This window comes from Octopus sinensis, linkage group LG5 (assembly GCF_006345805.1).
Source record: "Octopus sinensis linkage group LG5, ASM634580v1, whole genome shotgun sequence".
Classification (NCBI taxonomy): domain Eukaryota; kingdom Metazoa; phylum Mollusca; class Cephalopoda; order Octopoda; family Octopodidae; genus Octopus; species Octopus sinensis.
The window spans coordinates 42013523-42029956 of record NC_043001.1 but is presented as its reverse complement, the minus strand read 5'-3'; the positions used below and the strand labels follow the sequence as shown (position 1 = coordinate 42029956).

Here is a 16434-nt window from a genome sequence, read left to right as displayed (position 1 = left end):
CTCCGCACCACATCTTACCGCCTTATGCAGGCCACCATTCGCTCCAATCTCTCTAAACTACATGCCATCAACCGCCTTCTTCCTCCTGCTTTCTCCACCTTCTTCTCCTCTCTGCCGCCTCTCTATGCTCCAAACACGCTATGCTTCATTATCCATTTGAATCAACTCTTCCATCAATTTCTTTCTGATACCAAACTTCGTAAACTCCAATCACTCTTCCATTCCACCCTACCCGACGCCACTACCCCAACTCCTCCACCACCCTTCTCCCCTCCCGATAGGCTCCATCCACCCACACCTAACCCCACTGCCCCTCCCTACAACCCCTTCTCCCCTCCCGATAGGTTCCATCCACCTACACCTAACCCTACTGCCCCCCCCCCAACCCCCCCACACACACCTCCCCAATCCCTCCCCCTCAGACCTCCACGAGACCTACCACCCCTCCTACTTCTATTCCACCCACCCCTTCTCCACTTCCGTCTGTTGTTACCATTCCCCCCGATCTTCCCCTATCTGCGGCTGAACGCTCCGTCCTTGGTAGGGGTCTGCGTTTCATTCCCCTCACTCCATCCTGTAAGGAATTCCAGACGCGAGTTGATGTCCACAGCTTTGTGCGCCGTGTCCGGTTGGGTGCGCATTACCACGACTCGCCACCCACACCCAATGAAAAGGACTGCTTCACTGGCCTGGGCCGCCGACCATCCCCGTGGACGCCTGCCCCTGGCCAGATCCTAGCAGTGGATCTTTTCGCGGGCGCTTGTCAGCGTGCATTGGAGCGGTTCAACTTCTCCAGGCGCCAACGCCGCCTCAACATCTCCCCGGCTGAGCTCTTGGCTCTTCGTTCCCTCCAACGGCGCGCTGACATTATCATCAAACCGGCTGACAAGGGTGGAGCTGTAGTGGTGTGGCGCGCGGACCTCTATAGGCTGAGGCTTTCCGCCAACTCAATGACACCTCCTTCTATTCCCCTCTGCCCTCTAACCCCACACGTAGCTACCAACAGACGGTATCCTCTACTGTCCGCGACCTCATCTCGTCCTCCCGTCTCCCCCGCACCGCATCCAACCTAATTGTGCGAACCCCACGTACCCCCACCATTTACTTCCTCCCCAAAATCCACAAACCCAACAACCCTGGCCGCCCCATCGTCTCCGCCTGTAACTGCCCCACGGAGCTCATCTCTAAATACCTCTACCGTGTCCTTGCCCCCCTAGTGGCATCTCTTCCCTCCCACATCCATGATACCAACCATGCTCTCCGGCTTTTCAACTCTTTCTCCTTTCCTCCCGGCTCCTCCAAAATCCTTTTTACTATGGACATCCAAAGCCTCTATACTGTTATCCCTCACCATGAAGGACTGCAGGCCCTTCGACACTTTCTTGACCTCCGCTCTAACCCTGTACCTGACACCTCCACACTCATTCGTCTAGCCGAACTTGTCCTTACTCTAAACTGCTTCTCGTTCGCGGGCGAGTTCTACCATCAGGTCTCGGGAGTGGCCATGGGAACGCGAATGGGCCCCAACTATGCGAACCTGTTCGTTGGCTATGTTGAGGCCCAAATATTCTCTAATTTCACTGGTCCCACTCCTGAACTATATGGTCGTTACATTGACGACATTATCGGTGCCACCTCACTCTCCCGTGAACATCTAGATTCCTTCCTCTCTTTCGTCCAATCTTTCCATCCAGCCCTCCACTTCACTTCCACTATCTCCAACACCTCTGTCTCCTTCCTCGACATTTCGGTTAGCATTCTTCACTCCACTCTTACCACCTCCATTCACTACAAACACACAGACTCACACTCATACCTCAACTTCTCTTCCTCCCACCCAGAACACACCAAGCTTTCCATCCCCTATTCCCAATTCCTCCGTCTACGTAGGCTCTGTAGTGACGACCATGACTTTGAGACTCAGTCTCAACGTATGGCTCACCACTTCACCCTACGTGGATACCCCCTCGCCACTATCCACACCGCCCTTGCCAGAGCACGGTCTGTGGACCATGTAGCTGCTCTCTCTCCCCGAACCCGCCCTGTAGTCTCCCGCCTCCCTTTTCCCCTCACTTACCACTCCACGCACCATTCTTCGAGCTTTCCGTCATCTCCAGTCCGACCCGTCCACTTCACACCTCTTCCCTAACCGACCCCTCCCCTCTTTCAAACGAGCCCACAACCTTCGAGACCTTTTAGTCCATAGCTCCTTCCCTGACCCTACCTCCCAACCCGGCTCGTTCCCCTGCTCCCGCCCACGTTGCCGCACTTGCCCTTACCTCTCCAACACCACCCACCTCACTAGCACCCACCATTGACCCTATCCCATCATCCACTCCTTCACCTGCACCTCCAGCAATATTATCTATTGCGTCTCTTGCTCTCTCTGCAATTTCTTGTACATCGGACAAACGGGACGCCGCTTGGCTGACCGGTTCGCGGAACACCTTCGTGACATCCACCTTGCGAACGACACACCGGTCTCACGCCATTTCCGCTCCACCGGTCACTCCTTGCAACACCTATCTGTGTTCGGTTTGTCCTTACACAGAGGCCATCCAGCTTCCCGTTTGCGCCGTGAACAGGAATTAATCTTCTCTCTTCGCTCTTATACGCCATTTGGTCTCAACTCTCCCCCCTCCTCATCTAACCCCCTCTCCCCCCTCCTCACCTATCCTTCCCCCCCCGACCCCTACTTCTTCAGTCCTTCATCCTTTCACCCCTACTCCCCTTCCCTTCCCTCTTTCTCCCTCCCTCCTTCCCTCTTCCCCTTCCCTCTGCCCCCTCACTCCCCTTCTCTCCCCCTCCCCCTCTTCTTCCCCTCCCCTCCCCCTCTTCTCCCCCCCTCTTCTCCTCACTACACCACATGACTTTACACATCACATCATATATGATGTGCCATACTAATACATACACCAACTAATACATACTAATACGTACTAATACATACTAATACATACACCAACCCTATACATACACACAGACCCCTCATACATACAGACCCCTCATACATACAGACCCCTCATACGCACTTATACTCTCTCATACACACACACACACACACTTATACATACTAATACGTACTAATACATACACCAACCCCATACATACACCTGTCCAGACCTATCCTACGCACTAATACTCTCTCATACACACACACACACACACCCTTATACATACTAATACATACACCAACCCTATACATACACACGTCCAGACCCCCTCCTACGCACTAATAGGTGGTCATTCAACCCTATTATCAACCCTATTATCTCCCCTTATTTCGCTCTCGCGTCTCATGTTTGATCTTTGACTTCTGGCCGAAATCAGATCGCCATGTTGATTCGTTAGTTACTGCACGCATTTTTTTTCTCTCCTTCTTTCTGTGTTTTTTTTCTCTCTGTGTATCTTTCTGTTGAAGAGCGTAGGCTTGAAACGTTAAAGACTTGTTTTATTTATATTTCCTGAGCGCCATACTAATACAATTGTTTGTTTGTTTTCCACCTGCCTTCGTCTTTTGTCTATTTTCATAAAGCTTCCCGTTATATATGTGTATATATGTGTGTGTGTGTGTATGTGTATATATATATGTGTGTGTGTGTGTGTGTATATATGTGTATATGTGTGTGTGTATATATATGTATGTGTGTGTGTGTGTGTGTATATATATGTGTATATATGTGTGTGTGTGTATATATATATGTGTGTGTGTGTGTGTGTGTGTATATATATGTCTGTATATATATGTGTGTGTGTGTGTGTGTGTATATATATATATATGTGTATATATATTTGTATACATGTATACATATATATATATGAAGGATAGAAGTCCATTAACACGCAAATAGTGAGCGGTGTTCCGCAAGGCACTGTTTTGGGACCACTACTGTTCATAATGGCCCTCTCAGACATGCCCTCAGCCACGCAGAGAGCCACGATCACAAGTTATGCAGATGATACAAAAGTTCCACAGGCAATACAGAACCCTGAAGACACTAAGCACCTGCAATGTGAGCTGGACAAAATATAAAGAATAGCATGCAGTTCAATGCTGAAAAGTTTCAAGCTTTATGCTATCAGCATGCAAAACTAAATGGAATACCCAATAAATACACTGGACCTGGAGGGATTGCAATCCCAGAGGCACAATCAGTGCGAGACCTGGGTATTTACATGAGTGATGATGCAACCTTTCATGTGCATGTTGCTAAATTGGCAATGAAATGTAGGCGGCTGACCGGATGGATTCTTAGAACCTTTAGAACGAGAGACCAGGAAACCATGATGGTCTTCTGGAGGACAGTTGTCCTAAGCCACTTTGACTATTGCTCTCAGCTATGGTCACCATCTAGTGTCAAGTTAATCACAGAACTTGAGGCGATCCAACGAAGCTACATGAAGAAGATAGCCTCTGTGCAGCATATAAGCTACTGGGAAAGACTCAAGAGATTAAGACTCTATTCCTTAGAGCATAGGCGAGAAAGATATGCCATAATATACTCAAACTTTGGCATCGAGAGTTACACAAATGCTAGAACTGGGCGCCACTGCATGGTGCCAAGGACTCCAAATTTGCCATCAAGATGTAGGACAAGATACTGTGATAGCCTGGGCTTCAGAGGCCCACAGCTCTTCAATATCCTCCCGAAGAACCTGAGAGACCTGCATGGGTGGATGCAGATGTCTTTAAAATAAAACTGGATCTCTTCCTGTCAGGTGTCCCAGATGAACCAACTTCATGGCAGGAGGTGCAGATGAGGGTAGCTGCATCGAACTCTCTCATGCACCAAATGGCAGTTGCTAAAAAGCATTCATGAAGTAAAATCATGTAGCAACACCAAATGGTGGTGCCCCAGCATGGTCACAGCTCGTGAGCTGAAACTAGATAAAAAAAAAAAATCCTGAAGAATAATAAAGAATAAAATTAATTAATAATTTTACCAAGTAGTTTGGTATGTTAAAATAACCTTTATCGGTAATCTTATACAAAAAAGGGTTCAGCAAATTGCTTCACCACATACCAAATTTAGAAATAGCAGTTAAATACTATTCCTCTACAATGAGATATCTCTCAGCCAGCAATACTCTTATTATAAATTAAGTACCTGTTGTGTACTGGGGGTCAATGTAATTGACATATCCCCCTCCCCAAAATTTCAAGCCTTGTGCCTATACTAGAAAGGATTTCACACAACCAACTATGACATGAGTAAAAGAAAGATGCTTCTACAGTGTTGGTTAACCTGATAGACACAGCAACCAAATTTTCTACAACTAAACAATGATACAGTCTGTCTGAGTGAATGATGTGGTAATAAATGGCAATCAAACAGCAGAATGTATGGTGGAGAGTGCAGTGCATTTTGAAATTCCTGTGCTGCCAGGTATGTGTATTGTACTCTAGCAATTGATTGGTTATCTTCACACATAGATCTACTTGAGCAAAACTAATGAGGGTTACTCAATATATGAAGTTACATGTATATATATTTTAAGAACAAAACCACACTCTCCTTTACTTGCAGTCTAAGAACAAGAACTTGTGATTCAGTAGAATTTTAAATCCATTTGAAGGATCCAGTGATCTACCTTCTTTAGGTTGTTATTAGCTGGTTTATAATATGCACTCACTCCATTACCTTCTTGTAAATATTGATGTCTCTTTTTCAAAGTTCCTACATTTTAGATATATTCTATAAATCATAATAGCTTCTGAAATTTTTTCATCCTTTACTGTCTACATTTCACAGTTTAGTAGCATAATACTTCTAATGCATTATATTGGAAAATATTTCCTTAATAACAAAAGTAGTTCTCTTACTTTGTATCTCCTTTTTTATGACAGTAAGTAAACTGAAAAGCTATAAACAGTTGTCTGTATCTGTTGATTATAATATTTAGTTTCAGATGCAAAATTAAAAAATTCAATGTAATCTTGATTTATCGTGTAAACATTTAATTTCTAGTATTTTTTTTGTTTTATATATTTTGGTCTAGTTCTCTTTTTTTTCTTATCTATCCATGGATGTTCTATAAATATCTGTTGTAAAGTATACTTGCTTACAGCTTGGGAATTTTCCAAAATATCAAAATTCTTCCTGGCACCAATTTGCTATACCTGAAAGCCTTTTCTATTTTGGACTTAAATTCTGTTTTTCTTTATGCTCAATTTTTTTTTCTTGAATGAACTTCAGAATTATTTAAGTCATTTACATTCAGAAATATCATTACTAGTATTTGATGTAATACAATTACATATATGAGGTTTACCTTTCAACCAGTTTTAAACAGAACTTCACTATTTTAAGTAATTTTCTGCTAAAATATTCAGTTACTTTTAGAATAATTGGATATTTCATATTTGGATTTTTGTTTTTTTTTTTGTTAAGTGATTAGATTATTATTTAGGTTGAAAGGAAAACTCACGAAATTGGAGATTTCTGCCACTTAATGCTATATTATTATAGGAAGACATTTTTATAAAAGAATGCATAGTTTGAGAAATTAACTTAATTTTCACAAATGTATAAATGCTCTTAAGTACTTAGTCACAAGTTTGCTAGGTACTTATTTCTCCCTAAACATAACCTCTAGCTTCTAAGAGCTTTGTCCTTTTGTAATCAAAAAGTAAACACAAACCCTAGTCCAATGTGATTGGGCTGATTTTACTTTGATAAAGTTTCATCTCTTTTCCTTGCAGTTACCAATTAACTTTATTGAACAATATCTGTCATAGAAGCAATGTCATGCTTGATGTTTCTTAGTTCATCACAAAGAACAGAATAAGAGTCTTGTAAGAATTCAACCACTGTTTTAAAAAGGGAATAGAAACTTTCATACAGTTTCTCTTTGACAGCCATTGAATTTCTCTCTGTAACAACATACATCATAGTAAAACTTATTTCAAATGTCTTTGTTTATTGTCTGGTGTCACATATAAAATACACTTACTAATAGCATAGAGAACAAGTGTGATGTAACCTTATATGAAATAAATTTGTATCATTATCAGCTAGAGTACATAATGACAGAAACTAAATCCTTCAAATATTGTTTCATTAAAAATCTAATGTTTACAATCTGTGAAATTTGTTCATCATTAACAACTCATATAAACAAAATACAAGTATATATAATACTTCACAAATTAAATTCATTGAAATATTGTTATACTAATATATTATGTTGTAAACAAAAATTTGTAAATGAAACAGAAGGAAAATTGCAAATTGCATAGTTTATAAAGTTCTGAAAACATCAATTTTTTTTTCCATTTCATTAATGTTGGATTTAATTATTGGCTAATCCAAGTGACTGATTGTTAAATTCTTCAATTTTTTTTCTTTTCTTCTTTGCAGAAAGAGCAAATGACTAATGGCCAAACAGAAGGAACCAGAGTTTGATGCCAGTCAAGATGGTTGACAGGGTCTCCAGCAGTCCATCCCGCATCCCAATCCCAGTATCTTGCAGTCTGCATAAAAGCTCTGCTAGCAGTAATGGCAAGTTACGTCGTCCTTCAGATGTTAACCCTAAACACAACGACAGCTATGTAAAGGCCATGTGCTTTGAGAACGGTATCTTGGATGCCGTGGCTCAGTGCACACCCAATGCAACCACTAAAAAAGAATCCCCAAAAGAAGGAACTCCTGCAGAGTCTCCAGGCAAAGGAACTGGTTTTGAGACATTTGTCATGACAGGTGATATGATCATTAAGACAACAGCTCCACACAAATCTCCCAAAAAGGTAGACAGTCCCAAAAAGGTGCCTTATAAGCAAATGGTTTATGGCAGTAATATTGCAGAAGAAGAAGAAGAAGAAGAAGAAGATGATGATGATGAAGAAATTTGTCTCATCTCTGCAGAGTTCAATCGCATAGCAGCCGAGAAGAAAGTGAATGAAAACAGAGTAGTAGGGGCGCCCCGGCATCACTCTTTTAGCGGGCCTGATAACCCCAAAACAGTACACACACCTCTTGGTCGGGTTGAGTCTGCTCCTGCAGACAATAGAAATGATGGTAACATGAACTGGCCATCACCACCTCTTTCTATGTCAAGTCCTCCCATTGCAAGTCCAGAGGAGTTCATTCCGTCTCTGCGACAAACTCCCTCCAGTTCTATGGAATCTTGGGATCAGTTTGAACCCCATCCTCTTGACCCTGCCAACCATCAATATTATCAGCAACAACAATGCACACAATTATTCACAATGAAGGAGAGCTCCAAACGAAGTCTATCAAATAGTGATTCTGAGCCCAGTCCTGAAGTAGTGGAGTCTTCAGATGATAAAAGCAGCACAATGGCATCATCATCATCAGACAATGAAGTAAAATCGAATATAGTAACGAGTAAAAGTGCTGAAAAAATAGTTGCTGCTTCAAGAGGCAGTCATTCATTGGTTCGTACAAGTAAAAGCCATGAAAACTATCTACAGTCAGGCACTGATATCACATTAGTCAGCATTGATATAGATGATGATAATTTGGCTTACTCTCTAGATACTCTTGCATATCAGAGCTCTGGATCCTCTCTGGAGAAATTAGGTGATAAGGATGGACTGGTGCCTGTTTCAAGGAGTCTGCAGAGCTCACCGGAACGGAAATCAAGTGAAAAATCATCTGATCGTGTCTTCATGCCAGGTTTCATAAGCCTTGATGAACCACGGGCTATCAAACCTAAAGGTAAGGAGACTAAAACAAAAGATGCTGCTTCCACTTGTTCTAAAGTGGATTCCTCAGTTGAAGGTGCTACAGACTCAAACATTCCTTCAGGAGTATGTAATGACGGTGGACCTCTTTCCAGTCTTCTAGAACCACAGTCACCAGTCTCTTCAGAGGCAACTGATAGGAAAATAGAAGCACCAACTTCTAACCTTGTAGCATCAATACTTAATTCCCGCATTGGTGTTGAGTCTGCTGAGGAGGGTGTATCAAAGGAAGCTTTTATAGGAGTAGACAATAAACCTGATTTTATAACTAGTCTTCGAGAAACTGTGGAACCTGGCAATGAACATTTAGATTCTGATTGCTTATATCACCAACCATTCAAAAGTGTGGATCGTCCATCAGCTGCTCGCTTAGCTAAACGGCTTTACAATTTGGATGGATTTCGTAAATCTGATGTCTCAAGACATCTCTGTAAAAAGTGAGTATATTTATAAAATTTCCCATATTAGCCTTTTTTGAAATAGTTTTTTTTCATTTAGGTATTTCTCTTCTGTGGTGCTAAACTATTGTTTTAACTGTTTTATTCTGTAATCCAGGATAAAAGACTAGAATGTCAACTGTAGCTAAAACTTTTAGAACTGGTTAAATTTGTAAGTAAATTTATTAGATTTATTTTTATTTACAGAAAATGTTATATTTAATGAATCATTTCCTATAATACTGACATTTTAAGTTTAAAGATTATTTTCTGATGGAAGGTGATATAGCTGTAAAAATTCATTTGTTAAATGATATTGTTGCAAGATAGAATAAAAGGATGAAAAGGAAGTTTTCACTAGGTATTTTAGTATTTCCATTAAAAAAAAAATCCTTTATTAGGAATAGAGAACAAGTGTAGCTATGATCTGTAGATATATGATGTTAGTGCGTGTGTTTTTGGTGGTACATAGTATACAAAGATTGGTGGAGTCAAGTTTTCACTATGCTAAGCTGTTTCGATATATTTGTTGAAAAAAAATCTCTTTTTTGACAGAAATCAATTGACAGTCAAAATCAGTTTTCAGGCAAATAAGGTGAGGAGGTATGACTATCAATGTATAAGCAATTCATGTGTCTCTACAGAAAATTGTAGGGTAAATTTGGTAGTGATTAGTTACCTCTTGAGAGGATAGAAAGAGAACTGATTTATTTTTATTACTAAGTATTCAATGATTTTGCAATCTTAAAATAAATTTTGGTAATACTGTATAACTAATGGTGCACTCAGTACAGAATCAGTTTCAGCAAGAAGTTGAGATTTTAGTCTCCTGATTTGTTGAAAATAGATGGGGAGATTGAATTACACTAAATTAAAAACAAAATACTAAATTATACTATGAGAAGTGTTAAAACTTGATAATTGGTGGGTATTTGATTGCAGAAAAGCAGAAAAAGGTGAAGCAAGAGGACACTGGAAATTGTTTTTTAGTCATTATTTATTTATTTATTTATTTATAAAGCCGAGAGGTTAAGCTAGTACAATTAATGCAGAAGTATTTTTGAAGATTCAAAAGTTTGCTGAAGAAAAAGTAGTAAATCTAAAGTAAACCTATTTTCTTTCTGTACATTTTTACATTTTTATTGGTAACAATTTAATAGAACTCACCACTTCAACTGGAATTTCTTGAGATTTTTCATTGATGTTCATTTTTTCTGTTAAGAAATACCATACATTAAATACTACTGGCAATGCAAATGATTTTGTCAGTATTTTTGTGTATGTATACATGTGTATCATTCTATTTATCTATATGTATTTATATTTATATATCTTTTTATACCAGCCTACTTACATTCTTTTCTCCTTCCTAACCACCTTCTCTCTCCTAACCTTTCTCATATCCCCCCTGAAGAAATTCATTCCCAATGCACAGCATCTAATGCAGGTGTTTTCTCCTATAGACACGGTTGACAAAAACCTTCCCTGAGATTTCTTTCATCGATAAAAACTGTTATGGAAAGCATGTCTGTGTGTGTGTGTTTACATTTGGTTTCTTTTGTCTTTATTTTTGTGGTGCGATGAATATATTGATAAAATAAGTGTCCATATGAAGTCTGTGTGGTAAGAAGTTTGCTTCCCAACCACATAGTTCCAGGTTCTAAAACTCTTTAAGGTAGAACCCCAACATACGCACAGATCTAAAACAATTTATCTTTCAGTTCATAATGATCTTATAATGCATTTGAGCCTGGTTGTATGAGTAGCTGTGAAACCTTATTGCTTTTCATATAAAGCTTGCGTCTGTTTCATTTACCTGTGGTTTAAGCCAAATGTTATAAAACAATGCTCTAGTTGTGCAACAAATAAATGGAGATGACTATTTAGAGCAAAGATAATTTTTTTTATAATCCATACTTCATTAAGTTGATGTACTTAAAGAGCTGGGCAGCCAAGTTCTTGTGTTTTCAAGGCTTGGCAAATGTTCTGTTGTATCTTTCTCTTCCATTCCATGTATATTATTTTTGCTCAGTTTTATTAAAACGTCTTCATCCATGGAGTGTAGCTTGTCTGATGACTGCCAGTAACTTGTATAGAAAATAACTTTAAAGCCTGAGCAGGAAGCATTTCAGCCACATTTTGACTGTGCTATGCTGTTTAACCCAGGGATTCAGTTCCAGTTTAGCTATTGGTAAATACAGTGAGGTTATATAATTTGTAACAGGCACTTTTAGACTTTAAAAAAAATTGTCTGCATCTGATTCAGACACTTATAATTTTTGTACTTATATATGCATATGCTGACAATAATGGTAATGTTAACGGCATTACAAATATTTGTTATATAATGATGATAATTGTAGTTGGCGCATATACCATATGTAGCAAGTATTGGAGAATGAATGAATGATGACAAATTATTTGAAGGGACAAATATGATTATTTATGTGATTATTTATGTAAAGCTGGCAAGCTGCAGCACAATTTTTCTTATTCCTCATGAGTGCAGATACTGCCAAACAGTTATGAACAAAAAAACCAAACAGCTTTCTTCCCACTGATTCCAAAACTTTAGGGCTGCAACTATAAACATAAGCACGATGAAAAGTAAGTCTGGTGAGATTGCAGAAATACTGGAGCAGAGATAAGTGGGTGTGTGCAAGAGGTAAAAGGGGATGGTTCCTCCACCAAATTCCTTAGACAAGAGAAAGCAGTACAAATTCTTCTGGTGGGTAATAGTAACAGCAGGAGTTGGATAGGTATACTGTTAGCTGAACAATGGATGAATACAATAAAAGAGGGGAAGCTGGTGGTCTATCAGGGATAGTTGCAGAGACATTCAAAGTATCTGGTTTGGTAGGATACATGATCACCATCTGGATAGTTAATCAAATCATACAGGAAGGTATCATACTTAATGACTGGCATAGCAGAATCATCATACACTGCACAAAGGCCTTAGAGAGCAGCATTTAAGAGGAATCAAACTACTGGATCAGGTTATGAAGGAGAATCATAGCACAATTGATTTGTGATAGTGGACATAGTTGAAATGCAGTTAGACTTCATGCCTAGAAGATGCAATCTTCTCTATGCAGCAACTTGCTGGAGAAATACTTGGCTAAGAATTAACCACTATTCCTAACTTTCATTGTTTTGAGAAAGCATTTAACAGAGTACCATTTTCAGTAATTTGGTGGTCATTGAAGAAATTAGGTATAGACAAATGGCTTGTGAGGGCTGTACATGCTTTGTACAAAGATTCATTAAGTAAAGCGAGAGTTGTCAACAATTTTGGTGATGAATTTAGCATGAAAATAGATGTTTATCAAGGTTCAGTTCTCTTATAGTCATCCTAGTCCTACAGGCTATCATAGTTTAAGACTCACAGAAGCTAAACCTAAAATTGAAAAGCCTTAAGGTAAACTTAGCAAAGACTAAGACTTTAGTAAGTAGGAAACAAGACAGGCTTAGTATTTTCAGGGAAATGGTTTTGCTCAATATGCAAGAAACAATTTGTTATAAACTCCATATACTTTACACAGTGTAAGCTTTGCACACAACTGTGGAATCACAGGCAGACTAACAAAGAACATAAGCTTCATATGTGACAGATGCACTAGCATGGTATGTACTTGGAGTAATCCAGAAGTAGACTCTTAAATATCCAGATGGCTCACTAGAAGTTTTTGTTATCTAGAAGACATAATTAGTAAGGAAGATAGTTACTCTGAAAGTATGGTAGCCAGAGTAAGAACAGACTGGAAAAAGTTCAGGGAGCTTCTACTGCTACTGCTAACAATTGTCTTTTCCCTCAGAGTGACAAGCAGATTGTATGATGTTGTTGTTAGAACTGTGATGCTATATGATAGTGAGACATGAGCCTTGAATACAAAGAACTTGAGAAGACTAGAAGGAAATGAAGCAGGCTTGTTCTGTTGGATGTGCAGTGTAAGTGCTTCAGAATAACTTAGTACAAATGGGCAGAGAGAAAAACTGAGCATAAGAGGAATCAGATGTAGCATGCAAGAAAGAAGTCTGTGTAGATAAAAGAATGGGGGCTAAAGGTATGTTGGGAGACAGTCAGCAATGAAATATGTTGGTAGGGGTTCATTAGTGCTCTCCTGTTAAAACCATATTCGTGCTAAATCAATCTACTGCAGGCCATATTTTTGCCTTTCATCTCATTATTGAAAAGTCTCAGGAATTCCGCAAGAGCTTGAGTGAGTGAGTGAGTGTCCTTGGAAACCCCTGTATGCTGGTAACTTAGCTCTCATTGCAAAATCTCTTAAACAATTGAAGCAAAAGTTCCAAACATGGAAGCAAAATCTGCAGTTGATGTGCCTTAAGGTAAATTTAAAAAAAAAAAATTTTAATAAGTAGGGAGGAAGACAGAATCTTTATAGCATAAGGGAAATAGTTGTACTTCATTTGAAGAAAAGAAATTGATAGAAATTCTTTAAGTTATACTCAGTGTTAACAGTAGACACATGCAGCAGGTACACTAGGTAATAAGGACTGAGCTCCTGGGAAGTAATTGTTCTCAAATATCCAGTTGAATCTGTCAATAGCATGCTTGTTGTCTGGGTGACCTCATAAGCAGTGACAAGAGCTAGTGTTCTGAAAGCATGATATCCAGAATGAGTCGGAGGAAGATCCGTGAACTCTGCTGACAATTGTAAGATGCTTGTGTGTGAAGTGCATTGCTGCATGGTAACATGAAAGATCTTCTAAGTTGAGAAAGAAATGAAGCAAGCATACTTTGTTAGATATTCCTTGTTAGTGTGCATGAACAACAAAATGTAAATGAACTGATAAGTGTATAAGAGGAATCAGATGTAGTGTGCAAGAGAGGAAACTACTGGTGTGAGTATGTGGTACAAATCGAGGATGGCAGCTACATAAAGAAGTGCTAAGCTCTGTAAGTGCATGGTATCTGTAAAAAAGCAAAAACTGAGGAAGACTTGGGATGAGGTGGTAAAAATTGTCTCAAGATACTAAATTTGATAAAAGAAACGATGAAGGACCATATCGTGTGGTAATGCATGGTATTGCCGATCCCTCTTGTACACCACTCTTGCATATTGCCTAGTCTGTATCCTCATATTTACCCACCATCTCTTCTATTTGCTACCTCTTCTGTACTCTCTCTCTTTTACTTACTGTACCATACCACTATTATTTAGAGGAAAGTACTTGATCTGTGCATAGTGAATATCCTCTACCTTAACACCACTATCCATATGCTATTACTCTTCCTTCCTCTATCCTTTAAAATTATGAAGCTTGAGTGTGGAGGGATTGCACCGTAGCAGCTTTTACCCACCCTTCCTGATTTTACTAATACCATGCTCTCTTCCACTCACCTTCTTGGATATATTATATTGAAGACATGCTCTTGCTCTTTGTAGTCATCATTTGTGTCTCTCTTTCATGCACCACTTCACCTACCTATACACCATATATAACAATGGATAGCACTGAATCTCTTCCAGAAATGCTTTTATAAATTATTAGATTATAACAGTTTAGCATGGAAATCTAAACCAGAATTTTCCCCTGCCAGTTGTGTGGATATCATTGTAAACTGTCTGTATTTGGATCTGAAGTCTTCAACATATTTAGCTCAAAGGATAGTTCTGATAAATTAGCATTCACCTCAACTTTTGACTACCAAGAGAAAAATATTATGATTTAGTTAAATATATTTGCGAAGTAGAAACCAATGGAGACCTTAATTGGAAGAAGGAAGACATAATTACAATATTACAACAGTAGGGGTCGATATTGTTTTCTTGCAGGGAAGACAATGAAACTGGACTTTGTCCTGTCAATCATTATGACGTTGTGAACCAAATTTTTTTAACTGTTCATTTTTCTATTGTCAATGCCATTGTTCCAAGCACAGAACAGAAAAGTATCAGAAACAATTTGAAAGATGGCTAGCAAGATAAGGAGAATAACATTTGTGTTAATTAATTAAAACATAGAATGTCTTTCCTCAAACTTCTCTTAGCTATGGTTCCTAAAGTTTCTCTTCAGCTGAAGCCAATTCCCAAGTCTTTCTTCCTTCCATTATCAACTAGATCAATCCACAGACCACCCCAGTACACACTATATCTGGAAGTTCTAGTTCTGATATTCATCATTTGAATTCTGTAATAGAAAATGCAATACAAAAAGATTCTTCAAAATCATTTCCAATATTAGATGACAATGAAAGCAGGAAACTTTAGAACTTTTCATGAGAAGGTGAAGGTTGCATATTTCTAATCAAACTATTTTCTGTGAAAGTAAGAACAGTGCATTATCTTGTATTTCATTTCATGTGTAGGAGAAACCAAGTGGTCATCATTCATGTGACAGTCATGGTGAAAAGTCTTTAGAGCAGCTAGTTCTAATCCTTCACTCACCCCCCCCCCACCACCATCTCTAATAACTTCTGTGGTACTAATGTAGTTTCTTTAAATGAAAGAAAATATGTGCATAAATTCTTCCCCCATACAAAGTACAAAGTCTTCCAAGAGGAAAGGTATACTGTGGAAACTCACTGAGCACATGATTCTCTTCAGACCAGCATGAATTCAGCCACCTCCTAAATCTGTTCCAGCAATTAAGCAAAGAGGTCATGAATCACCAGAACCAAATTCTTGTATTCAGAAATCTTCTCTCTTCTTTAACAGATTCTGGTAATGATTCTTGTGCATTACCACATGATCTAAGCATTTGGAAAATGAAAACAGAACATGAATGAATGTGCTGAATAATATTTTTAAAATGAAGTTTCTTTTTCTTCATATTGAGAGTATAATAGGAGAGTTCAATTCAAGGGAAGTGAAGATCAAATTTGAATTCATATTTGTGTGTGGCAGCATATATGTATGTGTTCTCTTGTGTGCTAGTTCAAAGTGTGTGTTTGTGTAAGGGTGTTGATGTGCTAGGCTGGAGCCAACTTTTTGCTAATGTGATTCCCATTTGTAGTTTCCTCAGCTGTGAAGTTAATTTGTTAGATCAGTTTATATATTATACATAGAGTAGATTTAACTAAATCGAATGTTGTCAGCTGTAGCAGTAATTGATAACTAGTAGAATGGTGTTTAACAGATGTGAAGAGCTGAATAATGCCAAATTTGATGAAGGGTGAGATTTTCATTTAGTTAATGTGGATGTATATATTTTTGCCTGTGTATGTGAGTATGTAGACTAACAGAAGCAAGCATGGCAGGTTAATAGTAGCAAATAAACTTCATGACTTCCTCATCAGATAGTCAACTATTACATGTTTGTACA

The 16434-nt window shown here is 39.0% G+C and overlaps 1 protein-coding gene across 5 annotated transcripts in view; it reads left to right on the top strand.

Moving 5' to 3' along the window:
* The window catches only part of LOC115211787 (PH and SEC7 domain-containing protein), a 197482-nt gene that overhangs the window by 87335 nt on the left and 93713 nt on the right, over nt 1–16434 (top strand). For all 5 annotated transcript variants that reach the window (XM_029780473.2, XM_029780476.2, XM_029780474.2 and 2 more), the window contains one exon: nt 7362–9144. In XM_029780473.2, the coding sequence (XP_029636333.1) occupies nt 7406–9144 (1739 nt within the window). In that variant the 5' untranslated portion in view covers nt 7362–7405. The remainder of the gene's footprint in view (nt 1–7361; nt 9145–16434) is intronic.